This window comes from Podarcis melisellensis (assembly GCF_964234715.1).
Source record: "Podarcis melisellensis genome assembly, chromosome: 10".
Classification (NCBI taxonomy): Eukaryota; Metazoa; Chordata; class Lepidosauria; order Squamata; family Lacertidae; genus Podarcis; species Podarcis melisellensis.
In genome coordinates, this window is record NC_138542.1 from 73,517,353 (window position 1) to 73,542,137 (window position 24,785).

At 47.6% G+C, this 24,785-nt stretch overlaps 2 protein-coding genes across 4 annotated transcripts; one reads left to right on the plus strand and one right to left on the minus strand.

The window, feature by feature from the left end:
* Nucleotides 1–693: 693 nt before the first annotated feature.
* Nucleotides 694–5,890, minus strand: LOC309378696 (acrosin-like). Its single transcript, XM_081927270.1, has 5 exons — nt 5,736–5,890; nt 4,408–4,611; nt 3,456–3,715; nt 1,713–1,861; nt 694–1,444 (listed from the first exon to the last, which is right to left on the minus strand). The coding sequence occupies exons 1-5, from the start codon at nt 5,843–5,845 to the stop codon at nt 902–904; spliced, it is 1,266 nt and encodes a 421-aa protein (XP_081783396.1). The 5' UTR covers nt 5,846–5,890; the 3' UTR covers nt 694–901.
* Nucleotides 5,891–6,039: 149 nt separating this feature from the next.
* On the plus strand, nt 6,040–23,176 carry LOC309378702 (acrosin-like). 3 transcript variants are annotated; one of them, XM_081927279.1, is made up of 5 exons: nt 6,040–6,164; nt 12,797–13,000; nt 14,369–14,643; nt 15,743–15,882; nt 22,542–23,176. In XM_081927279.1, exons 1-5 carry the CDS (start codon nt 6,142–6,144, stop codon nt 23,064–23,066), a joined length of 1,167 nt encoding a protein of 388 aa, XP_081783405.1. In that variant the 5' UTR covers nt 6,040–6,141; the 3' UTR covers nt 23,067–23,176. The 3 variants fall into 3 exon arrangements, with proteins under 3 accessions (XP_081783405.1, XP_081783404.1, XP_081783406.1); XM_081927278.1 differs by lacking the exon at nt 6,040–6,164 and adding an exon at nt 12,116–12,243; XM_081927280.1 differs by lacking the exon at nt 6,040–6,164 and adding an exon at nt 12,690–12,709.
* The last annotated feature ends 1,609 nt before the right edge of the window (nt 23,177–24,785 follow it).

Here is a 24,785-nt window from a genome sequence, read left to right on the forward strand (position 1 = left end):
GGGTTACACCAACGCCTGCTTCATCTACCCAGTGCAACAGGTCAAGGGGGTGGGGTGGGGGGAAAGACCCACTGCTTATCTTTGTTGCTGAAAGCTGGTCCTGAATCCTATAAGCCAGTGGGCAGGTGTGGGATCCCTCGACCAGGGATACGTGACCCTTCCGTGGGCCTCATCCAGCTGCTAAAACAAGTCTGCATTTGGCTTTGTTGGCAAACCACAGCTAGACACAGAAGGGGGACTAATCAATAATAAATTTCCATATTAACAATAAATTTCCAGAAAACCTGGTTGCCATCTGTCACGGATGCTTTAGCTGAGATCCCTGCACAGCAGGAGGTTGGACTAGATGACCCCTGGGGGTCCCTTCTAACTCTACCGCTCTATGATTCTGTTGCCCAGTGCCAACGTGACTTAGGCCCATTAATTTCAGCAGCTTTCCTCTGAGTAGGACTAGCACTGTGGGGAACAGCAGCCCTTCTTACATTTGTGCTGTATGGGAACCTTGGTTTCCAGGAAGAGACATGCAGAGATGGTTTTCTTAGATCATAGAGTGGGAGATTCAAATGTAACACCCCCTAAGTGAGTATAGACGCCAAGGGTTTGCAAAAAAAGTTGAAAGAGAAACCTTGCCGCAATTGCATCAGATCTTTTAAACCACTCAAAGAAAGGGGACACAAAGAACAAACGGCAAAGAATGGTCCTGGATTGGGTCTTTTTTCGACAAATCTGGGTCCGGCGACAGCACAAAACCTATTGGGTCCAGCGATGGCACAAAACCCATTGGTGCCCACTGCCCAAAGTCCAAAAAGTCTCATCAATTTGCCTTCATTCACATATCTTCATAGGTACATCATACATATCAATGGCGTCCTGGCTGCTTTGACTTTATGCCATGCTCCCCTCATGGCGGCAGCTGCCCAGGCAGCAGAACTGGTGGCTGAGCTTGAGGCCTGGGGTTAATGTACCCCTGATCCCAGCTGTAAAAATCCCCATAGCCTGGAGGTGCTGCCCCCTGGTTTGGCTTGGCACTAGGCCTGGCCTGGCCTGGGGGCCTTCCCTTCTTGGGGTGCCACCTTGTGTGTCTCAGCCGCCCAGATGGTGGTGTAGGACCCTGCTGGGTGGGACTGGTGCAGGGAGCTGTGAGCCGTCTTGCGGGCCTGGGCCAAGGCCTGCCAGTGGCCATGGGCGAAGCCCTACGGTTCTGCTTTGTGCTGGGTGTGGTTGCATCTGATGCCTGGCTCTGTGCCAGGAGTGGTTGGCGGCTGGGCGCAGAGAGCATCTCCCGGGTGGTCCTTTCAATCCAGTGGAGGTAGTGCTGCGTGGAGATATAGATGCCCGGCCGCTTCGCCTGGCCGCAAATGGGCACCCCCAAGCTGGCAACGCCAATCACCCAGTAGCGCTCAGACCTTGCTTCCCGGCACATGAGCGGGGCACCAATGTCGGTCTGTGTGTGGGGAGAACAAAGGATAGAGGGAGGTGGTCAGCAGGTGGGCAGATGGGCATTTTGGGGAAAGGTAGCTCTAAGGAGCAGCTTGCCACTTTTGGAGAAGGACAGTGCAACCCAAACCCAGCTGATGGTTCCTCAGCATAGCTCAATAGAGAGCTGTGGGTCTGTAGAAGCTGGACTAGGAATATGGAAAAATGCTGGGTCAGATCCAGTTCTCCCTTCTCCTCTCCAGCAGTAGCCCTGGAAGACTTTGGCCCTTGCCTACCTCACAGGGGCTGTTGCCTCCTTCTTCCTCGTATCCAGCACACAGGATCTCATCGGCCACCTTCCGCTTCCACCAGCTCTTCCTGCCGCAGGTTTGTAGGGAAAGGAGTTTCACCTTTGATTCTTGCAGGATGCCAGATATTTTATGCTCTGTGAGTGGAAGGCAGGAAGAAGCGTTCAGTTGCATCCAGGAATTAAATGAGAGATATTTACGGAGCATGTTGATTTATGACCCTTCGATCAATGCCACGTAGCAAAGGCAGCTGTCGAGATGACTGCCCTCCAAGCCCTCAGAGATAGCCTGAGGATTATGCAACAATATTTATTTTGCTGTCTCTCACTCTTAGGCTAACCTACCTAACAGGGCTGGTCCTGATGATGAAAAGGGGTGGAGACCTATGTTTGCCACCTTGAGCTCCTTGTAGAAAACTTGGGATATAAACCTAAGCAGTAAATAAATTCAGGTAGGTAGCCATGCTGGTCTGACGCAGCTGAAATAAATATATATATTTTTTGTCCTTAGAGACCAACTAAGATTGTTCTGAGTACTGTATAGGGTCTTCCTCCCAGAGCTTGAGAAAGAGAGCTGTCATTGTCTGGGAGGAAGACCTTTCTTTGCCTACAGACAGCCACCCAATCTTAAACAACTCCTCACCCACAATAATACAGCAACCAGACTTAACATGGACACTGGTACCAGAGCCTGCAATAAACCCAAATGCCAACTTTGCTGCCACAGACATCCAGACAACGCCATCACTGGACCCAACAACATCAAATATACAAGCTTAGGCTTGTTTAATTGCTCATCTTCTAACATTGTGTATGCCATCAAGTGCTAGCAGTGCCCTTCAGCTCTCTATCTTGGACAAACAGGCCAAACCCTACGCCAAATGATAAACGGACATAAATCTGACATCAGGAATCACAAGACAAAGAAGCCAATAGGAGAACACTTCAATCTCCCAGGACATTCAGTACAGGATCTCAAAGCAGCTGTCTTATTACAAAAGAATTTCAGAAATAGACTTGAAAGAGAAGTTGCTGAATTACAACTTATTACTAAACTGAAAACTATGGAGAGACCTGGTCTGAATAGATATAGTGGATTCTTATTTCATTAAACATGCTAAAGCTATTTTTGGTCATCTGCATATTTATGGGACCACCTCTCCTGGTCTGCCCCGCAGAGGACCTTAAGGTCCATGAATAACCATAGTTTAGAGGTCCCGGGCCCTAAGGAAGTCAGACTATCTTCCACCAGGGCCAGCGTCTTCTCAGTGCAAGCAAGGCAGCAAGGAGGGAAGAGAAGGTAGCAGAAGCTCCCCCCATGAACAGCAGTGTTTTCCCCAAATACGTGAAGGGACATATGGTCTTGTTATACGGTGTTTTCCTGTCATGGGCTGGGTGGAGGATGGTAAGACTTTGGGATTTGGACACAGCTCCTGAAAGAAGGAAATGGGCATTCCAATCCTAGAATCCTAGAATTGGAAGGGTCCAGGGTCATCTAGTCCAAGCCCCTGCAATGCGGGGATAGAAGGCCACCCAACCTCGGCAAGGAAGGAGAGTCCACCACCTTCTGTGACCAGACATTTGTTCACAACCGTTCTTGCGATTCTTGTGTGTTTGTTACACTTGGCATTGAAGGCATGGGACATATTTGCACTCTGATCTCCCAGGGTGGGGTCAGTCCTCGCGCGGGGCTGCTTTCGTGAGGAGGTCCTGGGGCTCTCACTTTCCTCACCCATGTCGCCCCAGCCACTGATATAGCAATGAGTGAGCATCGAAAGTACCACGCTGTCGTCAGGCAAACAGGCCGGCTGGACGTAGTCACTGCAGCGGACTGGCTCCATCAGCTCCACCACAGAGAGGCTGTAGCGAAGTGACTCGTCGTCCTCATAGAGTTTGTAGTCCACCACCCTCTTTATCCAGCGCTGCTGGGCATCAGGACCAGGCTGTGAGAGCTTGGTGATGCCAACCACCACCTTAAAGACCTTTCTCAATCTGGAAGGGAAGAATAGGTTCATTGCTGGTGGGACAATGTTCTTAGACCGCAGAAAGGTTACCCAAAGAGGTCTGGATGCTCCCGTGAAAGGCCTAGAGCCCCAACCCTGACACAGCTCAGCTGATGGAGGAATAAGACGGAGAGGCAAGTCAGCGCCAAGGAGTTTGGTCCAGCTGTCTGGCCAGGGACCCTTTTTCACATCTTTTGTGACCCAGGTGGGAAGGGGCATCGGATTAAGGGGCTAGAAAGGGGAAAGGGGGGGTTGTAAAAGGGTAGAAGGAACCAGTTCATTGTCTGGCAAGGTCATCTCCTGGGTCACGCTAAGGGCTGCATAAATGCCATACATTTAAAGTACATGATGGCTCTGCTCTGCCTTAATGGTTCAACTGCAATGCTTCTGAAATCCATTTGCTGGAAGCTGCAGAAGGAGAGAGGACTCTTCATGGTCAGACTGCACTTTCAGCAGCCCTAAAGACAAGATTCTTGCTTTCAGAATGTCAAAACTGAGACAGATCCCCCAAGGACTGATCTAGCAGTGGCTTTCACCCATCACAGCTAAAGAGACCTTCACGCTCCATATTGGGCAAAGGCAGAAGATGGGACTCTGCTTCCATGAGATGCCCCCAAGCTGCCTGCTTTGTAGACCCTGCCATGTTCTCCTACCCGAGGAGCAGCTGCTCCTGTGGCTTACATCTTGATCTTCAAGCAGTGGGCTGCACTGAGGACCCAGCGAGAGCTGATGAGCGAACCTCCGCAGAAATGGACCCAGTGCCCAGCTTGGTTTGGGTACTGGAAGCTGACTTGCCAGGGCCATGTTCCTGGCAGGACGTCAGTGCCACTCATGGCCTTCCTCAAGTACTGACTGACCGCCAGCGGACGTCTTCCACAGGCTCCCCTGGAAAGGAACATTTCCATTAGTTTTCAGCCGCACATGTGTTGCTGCCGCTGTAGAACCGAAAGGAGTTTGGAGGCTCCATCCCTCAAGGCGTTTACTTCCTTTCTTATGCTTTTCACACTATGCTTGTTTTGATGCCCAATAGATAGTTGCTGAGGGACCTGGGTGTTGTATTCTTTTAAAATGCAATGCCAGCAAACCGTGGTGCTTAGCACCACATGGAAGGCAGAGCAGGCTTATTTTCTGTTGCTCCAGAGGGAAGACCTGAACCAATGGATTCAAACTGCAAGAAAGGAGATTCTGACTATACACTAGGGAGAGCTTTCTTGAGAGCTGCTCAAGAGTAGAAGTGATAAGCTCAGAAGGTGATGGACTCTCCTTCCTTTGTAAACAGAGGTCGGATAGCCTCTGCCTGGAATTATTTAGCTGTGATGCCCACATTGCAAGGGCTTGGATTAGATCAGTGGCATAGCATAGGTTGCCATCACCCGGGGTCACACAGAGGGGGTGGGTGGGCAGGAAACAGACAGAGTGCACATGTGCATACAACTGTAAGGCGTCCGTGTCACCCAGGAGATCACAGCTGGAGAGATAAGAAGAGTCATTCTGGAGAGATCTCTTCCTGCTTCACATGGAGAAGTCATTTTCAGCTGAGCCCAGTGACAAAAGCACACAGCTGTACTGAAGCATCACCGAGTGTTGAAATGTTGTGCCCTTAACAAATTTTGCATCCAGGGCAGCTGCCCCTGTGCAGCTACACCATTTGGGGTCCTTTCTAACTCCACAGTTTTATGATTGTATAATATACCTGTTTAGTCTAGAATAAACCTGTGGGAGATTTCACTTTGCCTAGTGACCTGGGCAACTCACAGTTGATCTAAATGCCAGGGATCTGAAAACACTTCTGTCAAAGGCAAAAGATGCCAAGCACCTGTGCCCTCTCCAAGAACAGGGTTTGACTTTCCTTAGTAGATGTCAGGACACTGAGTGGACCGCAGGGGATATAGATTGGGGAGGAAAAGCCCACTCGGGCTCAGTTGTGCCTCCATTGTCATGGAGGCCACATCCAGAGGGAGATGCCTCTGTGCTACCTCCTTGCTTCATTGGTCCATTTTGGCACTTACTTGCAGGTAGGGTCTCCGGCATGGGTGGGCCAGAAATCAGCCAGGGCCAGAATGAGGAGAAGCCACCTGCTCATCCTTCTGCCAGCTCCGGGCGCTGATTCCTCCACCATGTTTTCCTGGAATCCATGACGTCACAAACCAGGTATGCCCAGGTTCTGACATCACACAACTGGCTTTGGCAAAGGTGCGGGAACGGAAGAAGCCAGTTTGAGACTCAGCACTTGGTGAGCAGGAAGAGAAAGTGAAGGAAGCAGCAATGGACAGCTGGAATCAAAAAATTGTCAAGCTAGAAGAGACCCCAAGGACCATCTAGGCCAACCCCTTGCAATAAAGGGTTAAGGAAGAGAGAGGATGATTTGTGGCATCAGGGAAACCTGGGCAGATAGCCGAGAACTACCTGGAACTCATGAGGAGGACTTCATCTAAGTTGTGTGTATTTGTGCATGGAGGCAATTTGTGTATGGAGGCAGGGAGCATGGCTTAGCATCATTTATTTTACTAAAACATTTTCACACCACCCTCCCTTAGAAATCCCAAGGTCGTTAACAAAATATCACAATGGCGTCAATACAACAATCTCAGATTGTTCAAAATATCCATAGCAGAAGGCAGCTGTCTACAGAGCCTGCAAACTCAATGGAGAGGAGGAAGTGGAGAGAGGAAGTTAGGATGGGTTTGGACATTAGTTTAGGGGTCAGTGGGTGGAGAACCTTCTTTGTCCGGAGTGACCACATTCCCTTCCAAATAATCTTGCCCATGTTGGGCAGGGCCAGGGCAAAAGTTGGTGGAGCAACAATTCTAAAGCTTGCCTTGGATTCTACACACCAGCCCCATCTACCGGTCAAGTGAGGGGCATTATCAGAGTCCAAGGATACCTTCCATCCAGGTGAAAGCACCAAGGTTGTTGGGAAGCAGGGCTGACGTGGGGCATTGTCTATGGAGACCGGGTGTGGCTGGGAGCAAGTGAGGGCCAGTGAGTAAGGCTTGGAGCACCCCATTTGGCCCTCTGCCTGAGATTCCCCACTCCTGCTTTAGTCTGTTTGTCTGACAAGGTTTAGGGACACCCCCCTCCAAACCCTAGGAATGAACAAAGTCTAAGATTTTGATTAACTGGGATATGGATTAAAGCACAAGCTGCAGGGCTGTGCCAGACAGGGAATTTCTGGGCTGGCTTTGTCAGTTTGCATTTTGTAGAGTGGAAAGTATTGATCCGATGTGTAGAGATCTTTGCTATACTACTTAATTCAAGAAGGTTCTGGAAGCTTCTCTGTGTGAAAGAAACAAGCAGAAGGTTCTTGATGTTTGGGTTATTCCTTCAGAGAAGCTGAGTACAGCTGATTTAAACGGGTCCTGTTATCTCTTTCAGTCAAGGTTATGCTGACTATAATAATAAGGCCAGAAGGAGCCTGGGTTTCACTTTCTCTTCCCCTTATGTGGTGTTCTGTACATAACATACTTAGTGTTAAGGGTTTAGATTTATTTTTGTTAGGATCGTCCTACTTGTGTGTTGGACCCTGGCAGAAACACATGCCCGACTGGCATGTCTCTGTTCCTGGTACCAGCATATATCCCACTCAGGAAACGGGCTCCCACAATATCAAGGACTGTTAAAATCTGGCCTGAAGGTGCTATTCACCAGCTGCAGGACTGTTTTGAGAGAACCAATTGGGATATTTTCGATCGTTCAGACCTGGAGGAGCACACGGCGGCAGTTCTGTGCTATATCAATCACTGCACAGACACTGTCACAGTAAATAAATCCATCCGGATTTACCCCAATCAGAAACCCTGGATGAATAGAGAGGTCCAGTGCCTGTTGCGGGAAAGGAACAGGGCTTTCAGGTCGGGCGAGGTGCAGCTTTACAGTGTGGCAAGAGCAAACTTGAAGAGGGGTATTCGACGGGCAAAACTGGATTATAGGCAGAGGATTGAGGATAATTTAAGGAGCAACAACACAAGACAGATGTGGCAGGGGATTCAGCATATTACCAACTACAAACCTAACCTTGGTGCTGTCGACGGTGACCCTTTGCTGGCGGAGGAGCTTAACCTCTTCTTTGCTCGCTTCGAGAAGGAGCCACCTGAGACGCCGGTATTACAGCCACCAGCCCATAGGGGCCCCTCATTCACTGTAGAGGAGCACGAGGTGAGACAGGTATTGAGGATGGTGAATCCGAGGAAGGCTGCTGGACCTGATGGCATCACTGGAAAGGTGTTGAAGGGCTGTGCGGATCAGCTGGCGAGGGTCTTTACTAAGATCTTCAACAAGTCCTTACACCAGTCTATTGTCCCACCCTGCCTGAAGTCATCAACTATTGTTCCTCTGCCTAAAAAACCCACAATCAGTAGTTTGAATGACTACAGACCAGTTGCACTGACTCCAATCATCATGAAGTGTTTTGAGAAACTGGTGCGCCGTCACATTATTTCCTGTCTTCCATCAACTTTTGACAACTACCAGTTTGCATACAGGGCAAATAGATCCACGGAAGACGCTATCACCACCACTCTCCATGCTGCTCTGTCCCATCTGGAGCAGCCGGGGAGTTATGTGAGGCTGCTGTTTGTGGATTTTAGTTCTGCTTTTAACACTATCCTCCCCCATAGACTGGTGTCCAAGCTAGAGGCGATTGGACTCTCCAACTCCACCTGTCTCTGGGTTTTGGATTTTTTGTCAGAACGTTCTCAGAGGGTTAGAGTAGGGTCACATATGTCCAAAGCCCTTAGCCTTAACACCGGCTCACCACAGGGTTGTGTGTTGAGTCCCCTGCTCTATACTCTCTATACGTATGACTGTACAGCCATCTATTCCAGCAACAAAATCATCAAGTTTGCTGATGACACTACGGTGGTGGGGCTCATTTCAGGAGGGGATGAGTCCGCCTATCGGGACGAGGTGGAGCGGCTCTGTGTTTGGTGTGGAGAGAACAATCTGGCTCTTAATACGGCTAAGACCAAGGAATTGGTGGTGGATTACAGGGGAAAAAAGGCGGACATTCAGCCCTTGTATATCAACGGGGAACGGGTGGAGAGGGTGGCGGAATTCAGGTTTTTGGGAGTGACTATTGATCAGGGCATGACTTGGAGCGCAAATACCACTGCTCTGGTGAAGAAGGCCCAGCAGAGAATTTATTTCCTCAGACTTTTGAAGAAGAACAATCTGAGTGAGAGACTGCTGGTGTCCTTCTACCGAGGCTCCATAGAGAGCATTCTCACATACTGTATTTGTGCTTGGTTCTCCAGTTGTACAGCTAGGGAGAGGAAGGTGCTCCAGAAGGTCATAACCACAGCCCAAAGGATTATTGGTCATCCTCTCCCATCTTTGGAAGAACTGTACGGTTCCCGTTGTCTTAGGAAAGCAAACAACATCCTGCAGGATTCATCTCACCCGGGATACAGTCTGTTTGCACTACTGCCTTCTGGCAGGAGATATAGAAACATCAAGTCAAGGACAAATAGACTGAAAAATAGTTTCTATCCAAGAGCTGTGGCCTTTTTGAATGCTGTAACTCGATAGTGTGACCTGGGAGTTTGATGGGTGTGGGTGTGGGTGTGGCTGGAATGTGGTTTGTTTGGTTGTTGTTGTTGTTTTGCTTTTGTTGTCTTTTAAGGGATGGCATCCAATTTCGTTGCACTTGTGCAATGTTGCACTTGTGTAATGACAATAAAGAATCTATCTATCTATCTATCTATCTATCTATCTATCTATCTATCTATCTATCTATCTATCTATGTTCTCTCCCTCCTGGTCAGTCAGTCGGGAGCTTCAAAAGCTTTCTTCAGCCCGAATGTCACAGTGAGGCATCTGATCATAGCCTGCATCTTAATCAAGGCTTATATTTTGATCAAGGTTGTATCTTAAAAATTAGCTTAAAATCCACAAATGTTTCTTTCAAGGCAGGAAACCAGCAGGCAGCTGGCAAACTCTTGGGCAGAGGCCCCTCTGGTTTATTGCGGTCATAAAAAGGCTGGGAACAAAAGGTCACACTGACCATACAAATTACGGAATGCTGCAAAAAGCACTCAAGTCTTTAATGGAAACAGCATCTGGCTAGCAAGAGAGAGAGTAAAGAGCCGTTTTTAAGCTGTTCCTTGTTCTTTTTAAACTTGAGACTTTTTACTCTGCAAAGATTTCTTTTCCTTTTAAAAAGTTATTTATCTTATGTTAATGTATGAAATATATTGGCTTAAATGTAATTATGCAAAGGATTTAGAAAGTAATAGTTGGAAGAGACCACAAGGGCCATAGAGTCCAAACCCCTGCCAGACAGGAAACGCCATCAGAGCACTCCTGACATATGGTTGTCGAGCCTCTGCTTAAAGACCTGCAAAGAAGGAGCTCTTTCATAGATGGTGTGTGAAAAGGTGAACAAAAGATCTGTTCAGATAAAATCAGCCACCATCTGTTTTAGCCATCTGCTCTATTTTAGAATTAAGGGGGCAAAGGTGATCTGGTAATTAAGGTGCCTTGTCGAGGTTAATGGCTACTTGTTTGCCATTTATAAATAGAAGAAAATATAGCTCTCTGTCTCCCATAAAAGGTAATAGGAAATGGGTGTATCTTTTATGATTGGTTCTAGCAAACAGCCAATGGGAATTTCAACCAGGCTGATTGGACAGAGGCAGCCAAAGGAGGAGCAAGGGGGCTGGGCTGAGGGAATATAAGTGCTGGCCATAATGGCAGGAGCCCAGGCCAGAGCTTGGTAACCATATACCACTGTGCCTCTCATTTATTTGTCTGACAAATAAATTATTATTTTAATTTCTCTATTGCTGCGTTGAATATTTCATTCCAGCTAAGTGTTAACCACAAGCAGGGTGCTACAACAGCAACTGATAGCAAGAGGCATCGGCACACTTAGGATCCTGCAGAGTGTTAGCAGTTCACATAACAGACTCAGTAGCACAGCATTTTGGCTAAGCTACTTTATTTACTGTACATATAATACACTCGGAGCGTTCTGACTCAGCTCCTTCCTCTTTCTCATCAGGCAGCAAACAAAAAGAACAAAGGACAATGGCCCCACACGGAACACAGAAGCAAAAACATCCTGTCTCCGTCACTTCCCACTATATGGAATGAAGACATACACCATCATGTGATAGAAAACAATTCCATGACTGCAAGCACAGAGCAAGAATCCCAACAATTCTAAGATATTATAAGTTTAGGTCAAGTCTGCTGCAACTGGATTTCTTATGGACAGTGCCAATCCTGATTGTATTGGATTTGTGACCATTATGCTCATTTGCCTTCAGTAGCAGTAAAGCTCTGCTGGATGAAATACAATTGCCTCTGGTCTATTTTATTTTATTTTTTAAATACTGCAATGTGTTAAAGTTGTTACTCTGCTAACTATACATTGGAATCTGCTCTGGATCAATACTAAGTAGAATTTCAATGACAGTTTCTGAGCATCGTTTCTAACCTCCTCAAGATACAAAGGTCTCTCAGATACTGTATATACAGTGATTTTGAGATGGAGAATACAATCAAAGAGAAGATGTTCTAGACTGGCTGCATATTTCTTCTAAACACGGCAAAGAGCTAACATCTATAGATACACTTAATGAGTGTCCTAAAACAGTTAGTAATGGAATTGACCAGAAGAACATAAACTCTGGGTTTTATCTCAAGTGACAGCCAGGATCTGGTTAGAGATGAAAGTGCTGCTGAACTAATTGGGAAGAGTGACCACAGTGCTATCAAATTTAATTTATATATGTAATGGACAATTGCCAAGTAAGTTCATTGTAGTCACGTTTGACTTCAAAGAAAGGGACTTCCCCAAAATGAGGGAGCTGGTAGAAAGGAAGGTGAAAGGCAAAAACCCTGCAGAACACTTAGGGGTTATTCAAAATCACAATAAGCAGATCTCAACAATAATGTATATTGCACTTGATGAAAAAATACCACCCAGGCCAAGAGGATGCCAGCATGGCTAAAGAGCAGAGTCCAGGAACCAGGTAACCAGGCAGAGGGCCTTCTCGGTGGTGGCATCCTTCCTATGGAGTACCCTCCCTTCAGATGTCAAGGAGATAAAGAACTATACAGCTTTTAGAACACATCTGAAGGCAGCCCTGTATTGGGAATCTTTTAATGTTTGTTGCTTTATTATGTTTTATATATTCTGTAAGTTGCCCAGAGTGGTTCGGGAAACCCAGCCAGATTGGTGGGGTATAAATAATAAAATTATTATTGTTGTTACTATTATTAACCTCATTTTGGCATCTTGCCCTGGTGCTTCTGTTAATATGAATAACATTTGTCTGTCTCAAAAAAAGAGAGGAGGAGGAGCATAAAGCAGCAATGATGTTAGGCTGGCCACATGTTCTCTGGACAGAACCTGGATTCATGTGTTTTATGATGTCATGAATTCTAAGAAAAGGTGGTGGTGGTAGACCCCGTAGCCTTGGGAGCTGCCCAAAGCATGAGATGGTTGGTCCTCTCTGTTCTGGTCCTTGCTGCATTCCAACCCACCCATAATGCAACTGTCAGCAATTGCGAGTAAGAGGCCATTGGGTTGATGGGTGGCATTTTGAAGGAAAGACAAAATAGGGAAGAAGTTTTTTCCCTGGAAAAAGACCCCAGGTGGTCTTCTGTCTGCCTGTCCATCTACCAGGGTTGCTCTCCTTCCATTTTGCCTTGAGGGTCTCATGAAATTTAGTGGCATTTCAGCCAACCCTCTGAAGTAGACCGATTGAAAGCAATGGACACAAACAAGTTAGGTCCATTACTTTTGGTGTATGTACTCTGAGACAAGTCTTGTTGATTACCACCTATAGCCATGACATCCAAACAGATCTCCCAAGGTTACTATCATGAATTACATAAAACTGATAAGGCTGGATATATATTTTTTTTAAACAAATAATAGTAGAATTCCCCCCCCCCAAAAAAAACATTTGTTGAACTGTATAAAAGACCTGCAAAATACCAGATGATATATGAGGATCCTGTGTCAGTAAAAAAGGTAAAATGTGCGATCACAATATTCAAAGAGCTGCACAATCCACCCACATCATGCACATGATCCGGTGATGCTCTCTATCTTTTTCAGTGGCATCTGTGGAAGACGACCCTTGGCAAGCAGCCATAAGTTGATGCGTATTATGGGTGGCAGCGATGTTCTTCCAGGGACCTGGCCCTGGATGGTCAGCATCCAGACAAAAATACGAGGGAACGTCTACTTTCCTAGCTGCGGAGGTTCGCTCATCGGCCCCCAATGGGTCCTCAGTGCAGTCCACTGCTTCCCAAAACCAAAGTAAGCAGAAGGGGAAGTCTGCTTAGCAGAAGGCCGTTCCTGGGGAGGGTTGTGGAATCTGCAAGCCCAGCAGCCTGGGGGCATCTCAAGGAAGCAGAGTCCCTTCTTCTGCCTTCCAGGTGATACTTGGAGGAACTGCAGTTTGTCTGAACACAGAGCCGTCCTCTTGGGATGGTGGAGTCTACAGCCCAGGAACTGCCCCACCTGATCAGGACTAAGGTCCAGGTGGTCCAGCATCCCATTGGGAACTTCAGAGGGCTGGGTACTCAGAGGCAGAGCAAGGTGGGTGCGGAGAACCTGGGTGTCATCCCTGAGGGGGGGTGTGACATTATCACACCGCCACCCTGGGATGCTCGTTATGGGCAGCACACCCCTGGGACGCACACCCCACAGGATGCTCACTTCACCCCCCTGGGATGCCATCCCTGCCCCTGTGGGTGGCTAGCCCCACCCCCTGGGTGCACTCCGCTCTGGGTGCCAGAGCAGCTAGCTGCATCACTGTGAGTACTCGGGCCGATCCACCCCCTTTTGGTTCATAGGAATATAGAGCTCATCCAGAATTCCTGTAGGCAGAGATCCGAGAGGCTTCTTCTTTCTCCCACTGCTTTCCCCAGGAAAACACACTGTTCATCGCTGAATCAGAACAAATGTCAATCGAGTTTTCTATGAATTCATGTTTGCTCCAATTTAGATGTAAACGGCAGGTTTTCTCAGGGAAAGCGGCCAGGCACAGGAACGACGACTGAGGACATGGGCCAGCCCCCTTGTGCTAAAATTGTGCTTTTAATGGGGGTGATGTTATAACTTGGGTGGCTGTTGTTTATTGTTCTTAAGTGTTCTGTCTTAACTGGTATTTTGTATTTGTCTTTTTTGTTTTATAAAGCTGATTAATATTCTACAGTGTTTTTTTTGTGGGAACGGAGTTATTGTTTTGTTATTTTTTGTTTTGACTATTTACTTGTGTATTTTTACCTTGGATTTTTATCCTGTGAACCGCCCTGGGATCTTGTGATGAAGGCAATATACAAATGAAATCAAGTTGAATCAAATAAATAATAAAACCTCTCAGGCTTCAACCATGTCGCCTCTTACCCAGTTTTTCTCCAAACTAAAAAGTCCCAAGCGTGGCAGCCTCTCCTCGTAGGGGAGTTTCTCCACACCCCTGATAATTTTGGTGGTCCTTTTCTGAACTTTCTCCAGCTCTGCAATATCCTTTTGGAGGTGGGGCCAGCTTCACTGGATATCCAGGTGTTCCAGCCTTGTGAGAGAGGGAGGGAGGATTTTTTCTCCATCCTTTCTCTTACATTCAGAGAATCCAAGAACAGCCTCCCACAAGCCATATATCCCTGTTCTTGGCCCCACCTGCAGAGAACAGTACAAGCTTGTTCTTGGCTCCAACCGGATCAAAAAGCTGGGCCCAGAGGCTGAGCAGCGCTTCATTAAGAGGCTGGTGAAACATGAGAAGTATGACAACCAGCTGAATCAAGGAGAGGTGGTGTTTGCAGACATCGCCTTGCTGGAGATGGACGAGCCCGTCAACTGCAGCGACTACATCCAGCCAGCCTGCCTGCCTGACGAAAAAATGGAGGTTTTGACGCTTGGCCATTGCTACGTCAGCGGCTGGGGCGGCCTCCTGCCAAAAGGTGAGAGCAACCTTGTGAAAAGCAGGAGGACTGGCTCCCCTGAAGTGTTTGAAAGAAAGTCATCACCTGCACCTTCACTGCCAGCCGGCATTTTCCAGGGTGGTTTAGGGCTCGTCTGCACTTCCGCTTATCCTGCTGTTTCCCCCCGGGGAAAACCTGCAGTCGAGTTCTCCTCAGATTGCTGTTTGCTCCTATTCAGCAGTCAAGAGTGAGTTTTCCTGGGGAAAGTAACAGGGCAAGCAGAAAACCACTCGGACTCATGCCTAGAGAGCACAAAGCTCTTGAACTCATGCTTTCTAGGCAGGGGACGAGTGGAAGTGTGGACAAGCCCTTCCAGTGGGAGGAAAGTTAGTAAATAAAATGGAAGTGACCATGGCAAAAAGTATAGCTCTGAATGAATAAATGCTGCTGGTTGGGCAGCACAAGGTTCATTCCTCGCAGGAGAGGTTTTCTTTCCAGTTGTTCCACCCCTGTTCCATTTCCCCTCTGTCTTGCATGGATGAGTTTGTTTATTCCTTTGACATCTGCAGGGAGGGCGTTCCACAGGGCGGGTGCCACCACTGAGAAGGCCCTCTGCCTGGTTCCCTGTAACCTCACTTCTCGCAGTGAGTGAACTGCCAGAAGGGCCTCGGAGCTGGACCTTGGTGTTAGGGCAGAACAATGGGGGTGGAGACGCTCCTTCAGGTATACTGGGCCGAGGCTGTTTAGGGCTTTAAAGGTCAACACCAACACCAACTATTTATGAAATCAAAACATGGTTAGCAGGGATTTTTTCAGCCAGAACTCAGTGGAGCTCCATTCTGGCCCCTCTCTGGTGGGCGCCATTGCTGTTATAAGAGACGAGTGAAGGCATTTGTGGTGAGTTCCAGCACCTCTTTTTCTAGAAAAATAGTACTGCTGGTCCACGGACTGAGAGCAGCTAGCCGTTAGGCAGGTTTTAGTGCTTATCCACACGTCTGCTTTCTCGGCGTGGCTCTGAGGAGTTTCCCCGTTTCCTCTCTCCTTCCCCTGCCCCAGTTAGGATTCATGGGCAGGGCACCCCCTGGTCAGGCGTCCAGCTGTCTATCTCCATTCCCACCCTGCCGCTTTCTGCTCACAGATTCCACCCCTCCTGACATCATGCAAGAAGGGGCGACGAGTCTCTACACTAGAATCCAATGTGGGATGCGGTGGGGCAGGAGGATCCCTACACAGAACGTCTGTGCTGGACACGAAGAAGGAACAATATCAATCTGCAGGGTAGGGTGAACCACGGTCAGGAGCCAAAGTCAGGATTTTGTGCTCACCTGATGAGGGGGGGGTGGCACCCTGTGGCACTCTATGGCTCCACAGCAGAGCTCTTTTGTGGCCCACCAATGCTCCAAGTTTCAATGCCTAGCAAGCTGAGCTGAGGCTGCTCTCCAAGGCTGTCTACACACCACACGGTCAAAGCACATTCAAAGTGCAGGACTCCCGCTGCCCGCCCCCCTGCCAGCCTCATTTTAAAAGTAGTGTGATGACCTGGGAATCCGATTCAGAGGCTGAACCGGAGGAATCCCAGCCTGCACAGGAGTCCCTGCCTCCAGGGCTGGCTGAGCTGGGGCAGGGCCTTGATTCTAAAGTGCCTGCACCCAGTGGCGTACTGTGGGGGGTGTAGGGGGGCCTGTCCCATTAAACTTTAATTAGTTTAATGTAAATGCCCAGTGCACTTCCTTCTTTAAAAGTCTCACCACGGCAGAGGATTTCGCGCAGCAGCTAAGAAGGGCAGGAGAGGCAGCATCTTCCCAAAAAGGAGTCCTGGAGCATGCGGTTTGTAAATCAAAAATAAGGTTTATTTACAAAACACCGAAAAACAATCCTGGCGACGAATCACACATCTCAGCAAAACACACACCCAAAAGGGAGAAGGGGGAGAACAAACAAACAGGGGGACTATTTATACAGACTCATGTTCCTGGAAGCCTAATGACCTCCAGCTGCTCAGTGATTAGAGCGTTTCTGCTACTCTTTTAACCCTTTGATAGCAACACCCCCTCTCGCTCGTAACACTGAGCTGTACCAACCTTAATACAAATTTAAACCTGAACAGAAACATTTATGAGATTGCGGACTCAAAGCTTTTGTAAAACCGTCTGCGAGATTTTCTTGGCTTGGACAATACTTTAGTTCAATTAAACCTTGTTTTACACTTTGGCATACATTTTGATAACGGATATCCAAGTGTTTTGTGTGCGCCTTGAATTGACCTGATTTAGCTAGTTTAATACAAGGTTGATTGTCTTCCCACACTCTGATAGGTAGGGAACATTCTCCAAACAATTCTTGTACCAGTTGCTTATAAAATTCCAGTTCTCTACATATATCTGATAACGCATTGAACTCAGATTCAGTTGAACTTAAAGCTATAAGTGATTGTTTTCTTGATCTCCAACCAATTAGTGCATTTCCAAATTTTATCGCCATTCCTGACACTGATTTTCTATCTGGTCCAGCATCTGCCCAACTGCTGTCGGCCCAACATTCAAGTTGTGTGCTGCCCTCTGCTGATAGTTTTAAGCGAAAACTTTTGGTAGTTTGGAGATACCTTAAAACTCTTTTTACTCCTTGCCAAGCATGCATTGATGGTTTTTCAGCTTGTCTACACAGCATGTTGACAGCATATGTTATATCGGGCCGAGTCCACTGTGCAATGTGGAGTAGACTGCCTATCGCTGACTGGTAAACCCCGGGATTACAGAACTCTGCCTTTTGCTCAGTTTGAGCATCCTTTGTGTAACTTAACTCCATTGGGGTTTTAACACCAGCACAGTTGTTCATTTTAAACCTTTCCAGCAACTGCTGGATTTTAGCTTCTTGGCTAAGCCAATAGTTACCATTTTCATCTTGCTGAATTTTAACTCCTAGATAAACAGATACATTGCCTAGTGATTTTATCTGAAACCTTTCTCCAAGCTTTGTGGCAAATTGTTGTGCAAGTTTATCATCCTTTCCACTGTATAATAAATCGTCAACAAATATCAAAACTGCTTCTTGTTCACATCCCGAGCCTTTTAGATAAAGACACGCATCTGCTGCGCTCTTTCTGAACCCCATGCTCTCTAGAGCATCGTTTAAGCAGGAATTCCAATTACGGGCGGACTGTTTCAACCCATAAATGGATTTGTGTAGGCGCCAGACCTGGTTTGGCTTGTCTCCTTCAAAACCTGGTGGTGGTGTCATATAGACTTCCTCCTGTAAGTCTGCATTTAAATAAGCCACATTGACATCAAAATGAAACAGCTTATTTCCCTTCTTAGCTGAAGAGGCTAGAAGCATTCTTAATGACTCCGATCTTGAAGTAGGGGCATAGATTTGAGAATAGTGAACACCTTTGCGCTGCGAAAACCCTTTTGCAACTAGCCGGGCTTTATATTGCAACTCTTCAGTAGTTGTGGGCTTTAAACGATATACCCATCGACAACCTACAGCTTGTTGCCCTTTCGGAAGCTCTGTACTTGTAAACACACCGAGAGACTTCATTGAAGCCATCTCTTTTTCCATTGCTTCCTGCCACTTTACGGCTTCTGAGCTTGGAAGCTGTTGTACTTCCATATAGCTTTCTGGCTCACACTGTGCCATATTTACGTATACACTTGTCACCTTAAACCGCTCTGGCGGCTTGCCCTTCGTTGCACGACTTGACCTGCACAATTGCTCCTCTTGTGCCCCCTCTGACCGTTGGCTGTCAGAATCTGTCTCAGACTTTATGTCTGGACGTGCCCCTAGGGATAAAGACCTCCGTTTAGATACCTCCCTTGGGCTTGGTGTTGCAGGTGACCTGCTTTGCTTTTGCTGTCTGCTAGGCCTACTGACTGGCGAAGTTGGAGCACTCCTAGATTCTGGCTTTTCTACCTTAGGAGAAGAACCTCGTGCCTGATCAGAATCTGCATCTGAACCATGTGCACCATCCCCTTCTGGCTCATCACTCTCTGGACTTTCTTTCTCAGCATGAATGCCTAAATCATCTCTCAAAATGTCAGGGTTAGCGTGTAAGTGAGTCCATCCGGACTGCTCACAAAAATCAGCGCTCCTACTGAGGACCACTCTTGTAGTATCCCCACCTGGGTCCACAAACCTCCAAGATTTGGCATGTGGTTCGTACCCGCAAAAGATGAGTTTCCTAGCCCTTGGACTTCCCTTTTTCCTTAACGCTTTTGGGATAAGTACATAGGCTTGAGATCCAAACACCCGAAAGTAATTAACTTTGGGCTTCTTCCCATATAAAGCAAAATAAGGCGTAGTATCAATTACCGAATTATATACTCGGTTCAGAATATGAGTAGCCGCCTGCCAGGCTTCCGCCCAGTAACTTTGAGGAAGTTTAGCATCAAACAACATAGAGTTTGCCAACTCTTGCAGAACCCTATTTTTACGTTCGGCCACGCCTCCTTCTTGGGGGGAATAAGGTGTAGACAGACGATGCTTAATTCCCTTTTTCTTAAAGAAATTCTGCAACACAGACCCGGTAAATTCTGACCCTCTGTCTGTCTGAAAAGCAAGTACTCTAGTACCGAATTCAAGTTCTACCGCATGAACCCAATTTTTAACTGTTTCTGCAGTATCTGCTTTTGTTTTGAGAGGAAAAAACCATGTAACCTTTGTTTTGTCATCCGAGAGACACAGTGCATACTTCGAACCTCCCATGCTAGCAACAGGCATTGGGCCACATAGGTCCATATGCACAAGTTGGAATACTTTGTCAGATTTCCTATCTGAACTGGGATAGCTGCATCTATGAACCTTCGCACTTTTGCATGCAGTACAATCCAAATACTTAGTACATTTGTTCAATTTGCACCCTTCTGATAATTCAGGTTGCCTTTTAACATACTGAAAATTAATATGCCCTAAACGGCGGTGCCATAAATGAACACAAGAATTATGGGTAGGCGTGTTCACACAACCAGCATGAACCTGTTCAACTTCATCTGGACTTGTCTCAAAATAATATAACCCATTTCTGCATTCCACCTGCAAAAGAGATACGTTATTCTTTGAAATAGTGCAAACCCCATTTTCAAACACAGTTTTAAACCCATTTCTATCAAGTTCTGACACAGACAAAATACACCCCTTCAGTCCCTTTAGCACGTAGGCATCAATTTCTGTTTGCAAACAATTCAAGAACACTGTGCCTACAGTCTCTAAGGAACGTTTAGTTGAATCTGCCATTGTCACAACTTTAGGGGTTTGCAAATGTCTGCAATTCTGCAAACGGACACTAGATGGCGCCACCAGGTGGTGAGATGCACCACTGTCGATCAACCAGCGTAGATTGCTGCCTTGGCCACGCCCTTGCATCAACGCCATTGCTGAAGCCATGTGCTGTGTGCTGTGGGAGTAGCCACGACCTCCTCCTCTTCTTCGACGTCCCCTGGAACTCCTTGTCTGGTAACTAGGGGTAACGGCCTTGTTGCTGTCTTGACCAGGTTCACGTGTGCAATTCCTGATTAGATGGGAAGGGGAACCACAGCGAAAACAGTGTCTAGCTGCAAAAGCATTTACTGTGTGCTCAAACTCAGCATCAACACTCTTAGGCACAGCATAACTCCCCTTTAAAGACAAACCTCTTTCTCTTTGCCTTTTATCCTGTTCATCCGCAAGCCGAGAAGAAATGTATTCAAGGGTTAATTCAGTTGAAGGCATAGCTTCCAAAGTTAGAGCTAGAGTCTCATAGCTTTTATCAAGAGAAGACAACAATATGTATGACTGCTGCTCCATAGAGAAAGGAATGCCCAGCTGCCTTAGTTGATTAAAGGCAGACACCATTTTGGCAATATGTTCTTTCACACACGCTCCCGGTTGGAGACGTAAATCAAACAAACATCTTGTAGCATGGATTTTGGCCCCCGCAGTGTTTCTGGAATTTAACCGCTGCAGAACCGTCCAGACCTCATGCGTGTTCTTTAACTCAGAAACATAAGGCATTTGCTCTGGTTCCACTGCCAAAACTAGTAGACCTTGGGCTTTCCTGTCGCGTTTCTGTGAAGCTGCTGCTGCTGCTTTGGCTTCTGCAGACGCGTCTGCAGCTGCCTGTAAAGGCGGTGCTTCAGTACAGCTCCACAACTCTTTTGCTTGCAACCAAACCCTTACTCTAGCCTTCCAATCTTGCCAATTTTTCCCATTGAGTCGCGTAAACGGGACAGTAAAACTTTCCTGGGACTCTGCCATCCTCCCTGGGGCTTAGGAACGATACTCACACACCTGTAGACCGTCTCCCAGCTGCTGAGGTGGCTCCTTGAGGAATCAGACGTCTTCCAGCGAGTACAAACTGCGCAGTGCCTCTTTAAAACTTTTCTAGGCACGTTGCAGGACTCAAGCTGCTTTGAAGGCTTTCGTTGTCGGCAACCGCTTCTGTCTTCACTCCAGTCCTTGCATAAATCACTCTGAACTGCTCTCCTTATCTCCTTCTTGACGTACAAACATCCATAACCTGTCCCATTAAACTTTAATTAGTTTAATGTAAATGCCCAGTGCACTTCCTTCTTTAAAAGTCTCACCACGGCAGAGGATTTCGCGCAGCAGCTAAGAAGGGCAGGAGAGGCAGCATCTTCCCAAAAAGGAGTCCTGGAGCATGCGGTTTGTAAATCAAAAATAAGGTTTATTTACAAAACACCGAAAAACAATCCTGGCGACGAATCACACATCTCAGCAAAACACACACCCAAAAGGGAGAAGGGGGAGAACAAACAAACAGGGGGACTATTTATACAGACTCATGTTCCTGGAAGCCTAATGACCTCCAGCTGCTCAGTGATTAGAGCGTTTCTGCTACTCTTTTAACCCTTTGATAGCAACAGGGCCGGCTGCACAGGGCGCAACATCTGGGGGTTAGGGTTAGGGGGCGAAAATCCACGGGTTAGGGGGTGCAAATTACTTGCCTTGCCCCGGGTGCTGACAACCCACGCTACGCCGCTGCCTGCACCTGTGCCAGATCCTCAGGAGCAGGCACCAGGTGAATCCACTGTGGCTCCGGAGGTGGTTGAGGACACAGTGCCTACAGGTGCTCCTCTCCCAGCCCTGTCAGGGGAAGGTGAGTCTCCCCCTGGGTCCAGTAACCCACCAGTCTCTCCTGAGCTGCAGAGGCTCAGGGCAGAGAGGTGGAGGGAACTGGTTTCTCCCAGGAGGAGTGCTCACCTTAAGGCCAGGAGAGGCGGGTCTCCTGGGGGCCGGGACCACCCCTGGCCTCAGAGAAGATAAAGGCCAGTCAGCCCGGTCCCAGGTTGCGGGTGCAACGACGTTGAAGAGCTGTTTCGTCCAGCACCCAGTCCTGTTCCCCCAGAGTTCCTGTCCTTGCCCGGCTCCTCGCTGTGGACCCCGCTTCACCCGTGGAGGACTCAGGTCCTGGACCTCACCCCACGATAACCTCCCCCCTGGACCAGCACAGGTAGCCCATAAATCAAAACCGTAAGGGGAGGGTCAGACTGAGTCCAAACCAAAGGCCAGGCGGAACAGCTCTGTCTTGCAGGCCCTGCAGAAAGATGTCAAGTCCCGCAGGGCCCTAGTCTCTTGTGGCAGAGCGTTCCACCAAGTTGGGGCCAGTACTGAAAAGGCCCTGGCCCTAGTTGAGACCAATCTAACCACCTTGCGACTTGGGACCTCAAAGATATTGCCATTTGTGGACCTTAAGGTCCTCCGCGGGGCATACCAGGAGAGGTGGTCCCGTAGGTACGTGGGTCCTAGGCCGCATAGGGCTTTAAAGGTCAACACGAGCCCCTTAAACCTGACCGTCTACTCCACCGGGAATAAGTGAAATTGTTGTGCTGTGCTGCCCCTGACAGGATGGCTGAGCCTTGTGTCCTTACCCCATTTGCCTCTGCCTTGATCTCCACAGCATCATGCCTGCACCTCATTCCATCACCTTCTTTTCCCCCTCCCAGGGTGACAGCGGAGGCCCCCTGATGTGCAGGGAAGAGAGGTCTGAGCGCTACTGGGTGATTGGAATCGCCAGTTTCGGACCCGTGTACTGCGGCACAGCGAAGGCGCCAAGCGTCTTCATCTCCACACAGTACTTTCTAGGCTGGATCCAAAGGACCTCTAAGCTGCAGCTGTCAGTTCCCACACACACCCCGCTGCTGGCGCAGACCCAGGCCACAACAACGCGCAAGCCCAGGATTTTCCCTACAGCGGCCAGGCCAAGACCCCACATGCCTCCCTGGATGAGGCCCCCACAGTGGGGTGTGAGGCCTCCTCCCCAGGTGCAGACCACAAGGTCCTCCTTCCCTCCCTGGATGAGGGAGAACTATTTTTGGGGTAACCGGAGGCCTGGCCGCAGGACTAGGTACAGACCACAGAGGCCCGGGCCCCGGATGGCACCTCGAAGTCAGTTTGCAGATCCACCAGGGTACTACCCTGGCTCCGAAGACTACTATGATCTGCTTGTGCCCTCAGGAGAGCAGGATTGAGAGGGGCAGTTGGGGCAGGGGGCAGGCATTATGAAGCAGAGGGGCCAGGCTAGAGGCCACCATGATACGCATCGGATATTCTATAGAATAATAAAATGGAGATGGTTTGAGCAAGCTGCTTGGGATTTGGCAATGGGTCTTTGTGTCTTTTGTGCCATCATCTCACCAAATCTCAGAGAGATGTGTTGGGAAATGGCCAAATCCAGAGCCATATTCTCCTACTTATGTTCATAATTCCTCCAGATCTTTCTTTCCATTAAATGGAAGTGGTAGAAAAAGAAAAAAAAGACAAGAAAGAAGGGAAAGGAAGTATGAAGGATATTCCATGTTTAAGAATTCCAAAATGTATTTTACAACAAATTAGAACACCTTATATTTCACATTTTACAGTTTATACTCCAAACTATTTCAGTTAATTTATTACCCCAAAAGAGTTTGCAATGTGGGATGCTCACCCAAAGGAAACATGACTCAGCAAATGACCTGCTATAAAACCATTAATACACTTTCCAGTCTCCCAGGCCTAATCAATCACTTACTCCTTTAAGATAGGACTACAGCTTATTTTACCACTCTTAGTAGGCAAATATAAATGTCCCCTGCATACCAGTAAAACCGCTGCCAGCTCCCAGCCCCTCTAGGTTCTCCATACCTCCCAATGCTGCATCTGCACCAACCGCTGACAACCATCTCCGGAATCTAGCCTCTTCCAGCTTCTCGGCACTGTAAGGCTGTTCCACAATAGCTACCCAACTAGTAAATCACCATGGCCGGCATCCACTCCAGCTGCTTCGTCGCCGCTGCCCAGGCACGGAGACTCTCCAGGTCCTCCTCACCCTCCAGCATTTTGGTGCAGCTACTCCTTTGCTTGTTCACAGCAAACACTCTGCCACTGCACAACCAGATCTCCTCAGCACTCTGCTCAGCCTCAGGAACCCATCAGCACATCAAAAGAACTTTCTGGGCCCATAACCTGTCAATAAATTCTACTCAATATTGATCCAGAGCAGAATTCTGACCTATAGTTAGCAGAGTAAAAACTTAAACACTTTGCAGGATTAAAAAAAAAAATAGACCAGAGGCAATTAATATTTCATCCAGCAGAGCTTTACTGCTACTGAAGGCAAATGAGCACCATGGTCACAAATCCAATACATTCACTGTCCATAAGAAATCCAGTTGCAGTAGACTTAACTTATAATAACTTATAATAAGTCTAAACCTTAACACGGTATACCACACCAGAAGGAAGAGAAACAGAAAGAGAAAGTGAAACCTAGGCTCCTTCTGTCCTTCCTTTTATAGTCAGCATGACCTTGAAGAAGAGATTAAAAAACCTGTTTAAGCCAGCTGTACTCAACTTTTATGAAGGAACACCCCAAACATCATGAATCTTCTGTTTGCTTGTTTCACACAGAGAAGCTTCCAAAACCCTCTTGAATTAAGTAGAATAGGAAAGATCTCTACACATCTATACTTTCTGCACTAAGAAATGCAAACTGACACCCCACCCCCAAATCCTAAGAATGAATAAAGGCTGGGATTTTGATTAATTGGGATATGGGTTAAAAGGACTATCTGCAGAGCTGTGCCGGACAGGAAATTTCTGGGCTGGGTTATGCAAACCAGCCTGGCTGACTTAGGGAACAGCAAACCTGTTAACATGACAAAAGGTGTCAATGGGCCATTGGAGAGAATCATTTTCACTTGGAGAGTGAG

What these genes read in the sequence shown, in the direction of transcription:
- LOC309378702 (XM_081927278.1), top strand. Translation starts at nt 12,167, where the DNA reads ATGAGATGGTTGGTCCTCTCTGTTCTGGTCCTTGCTGCATTCCAACCC. An exon ending in GGGCGGCCTCCTGCCAAAAG is followed by an intron (nt 14,644 to 15,742) that starts GTGAGAGCAACC and finishes TTCTGCTCACAG; the next exon opens with ATTCCACCCCTCCTGACATC. An exon ending in GAACAATATCAATCTGCAGG is followed by an intron (nt 15,883 to 22,541) that starts GTAGGGTGAACC and finishes TCCCCCTCCCAG; the next exon opens with GGTGACAGCGGAGGCCCCCT.
- LOC309378696 (XM_081927270.1), bottom strand. Translation starts at nt 5,845, where the DNA reads ATGGTGGAGGAATCAGCGCCCGGAGCTGGCAGAAGGATGAGCAGGTGG. An exon ending in CACTGCTTGAAGATCAAGAT is followed by an intron (nt 3,716 to 4,407) that starts GTAAGCCACAGG and finishes CTTCCCTTCCAG; the next exon opens with ATTGAGAAAGGTCTTTAAGG. An exon ending in CAGTGGCTGGGGCGACATGG is followed by an intron (nt 1,862 to 3,455) that starts GTGAGGAAAGTG and finishes TTCCACTCACAG; the next exon opens with AGCATAAAATATCTGGCATC.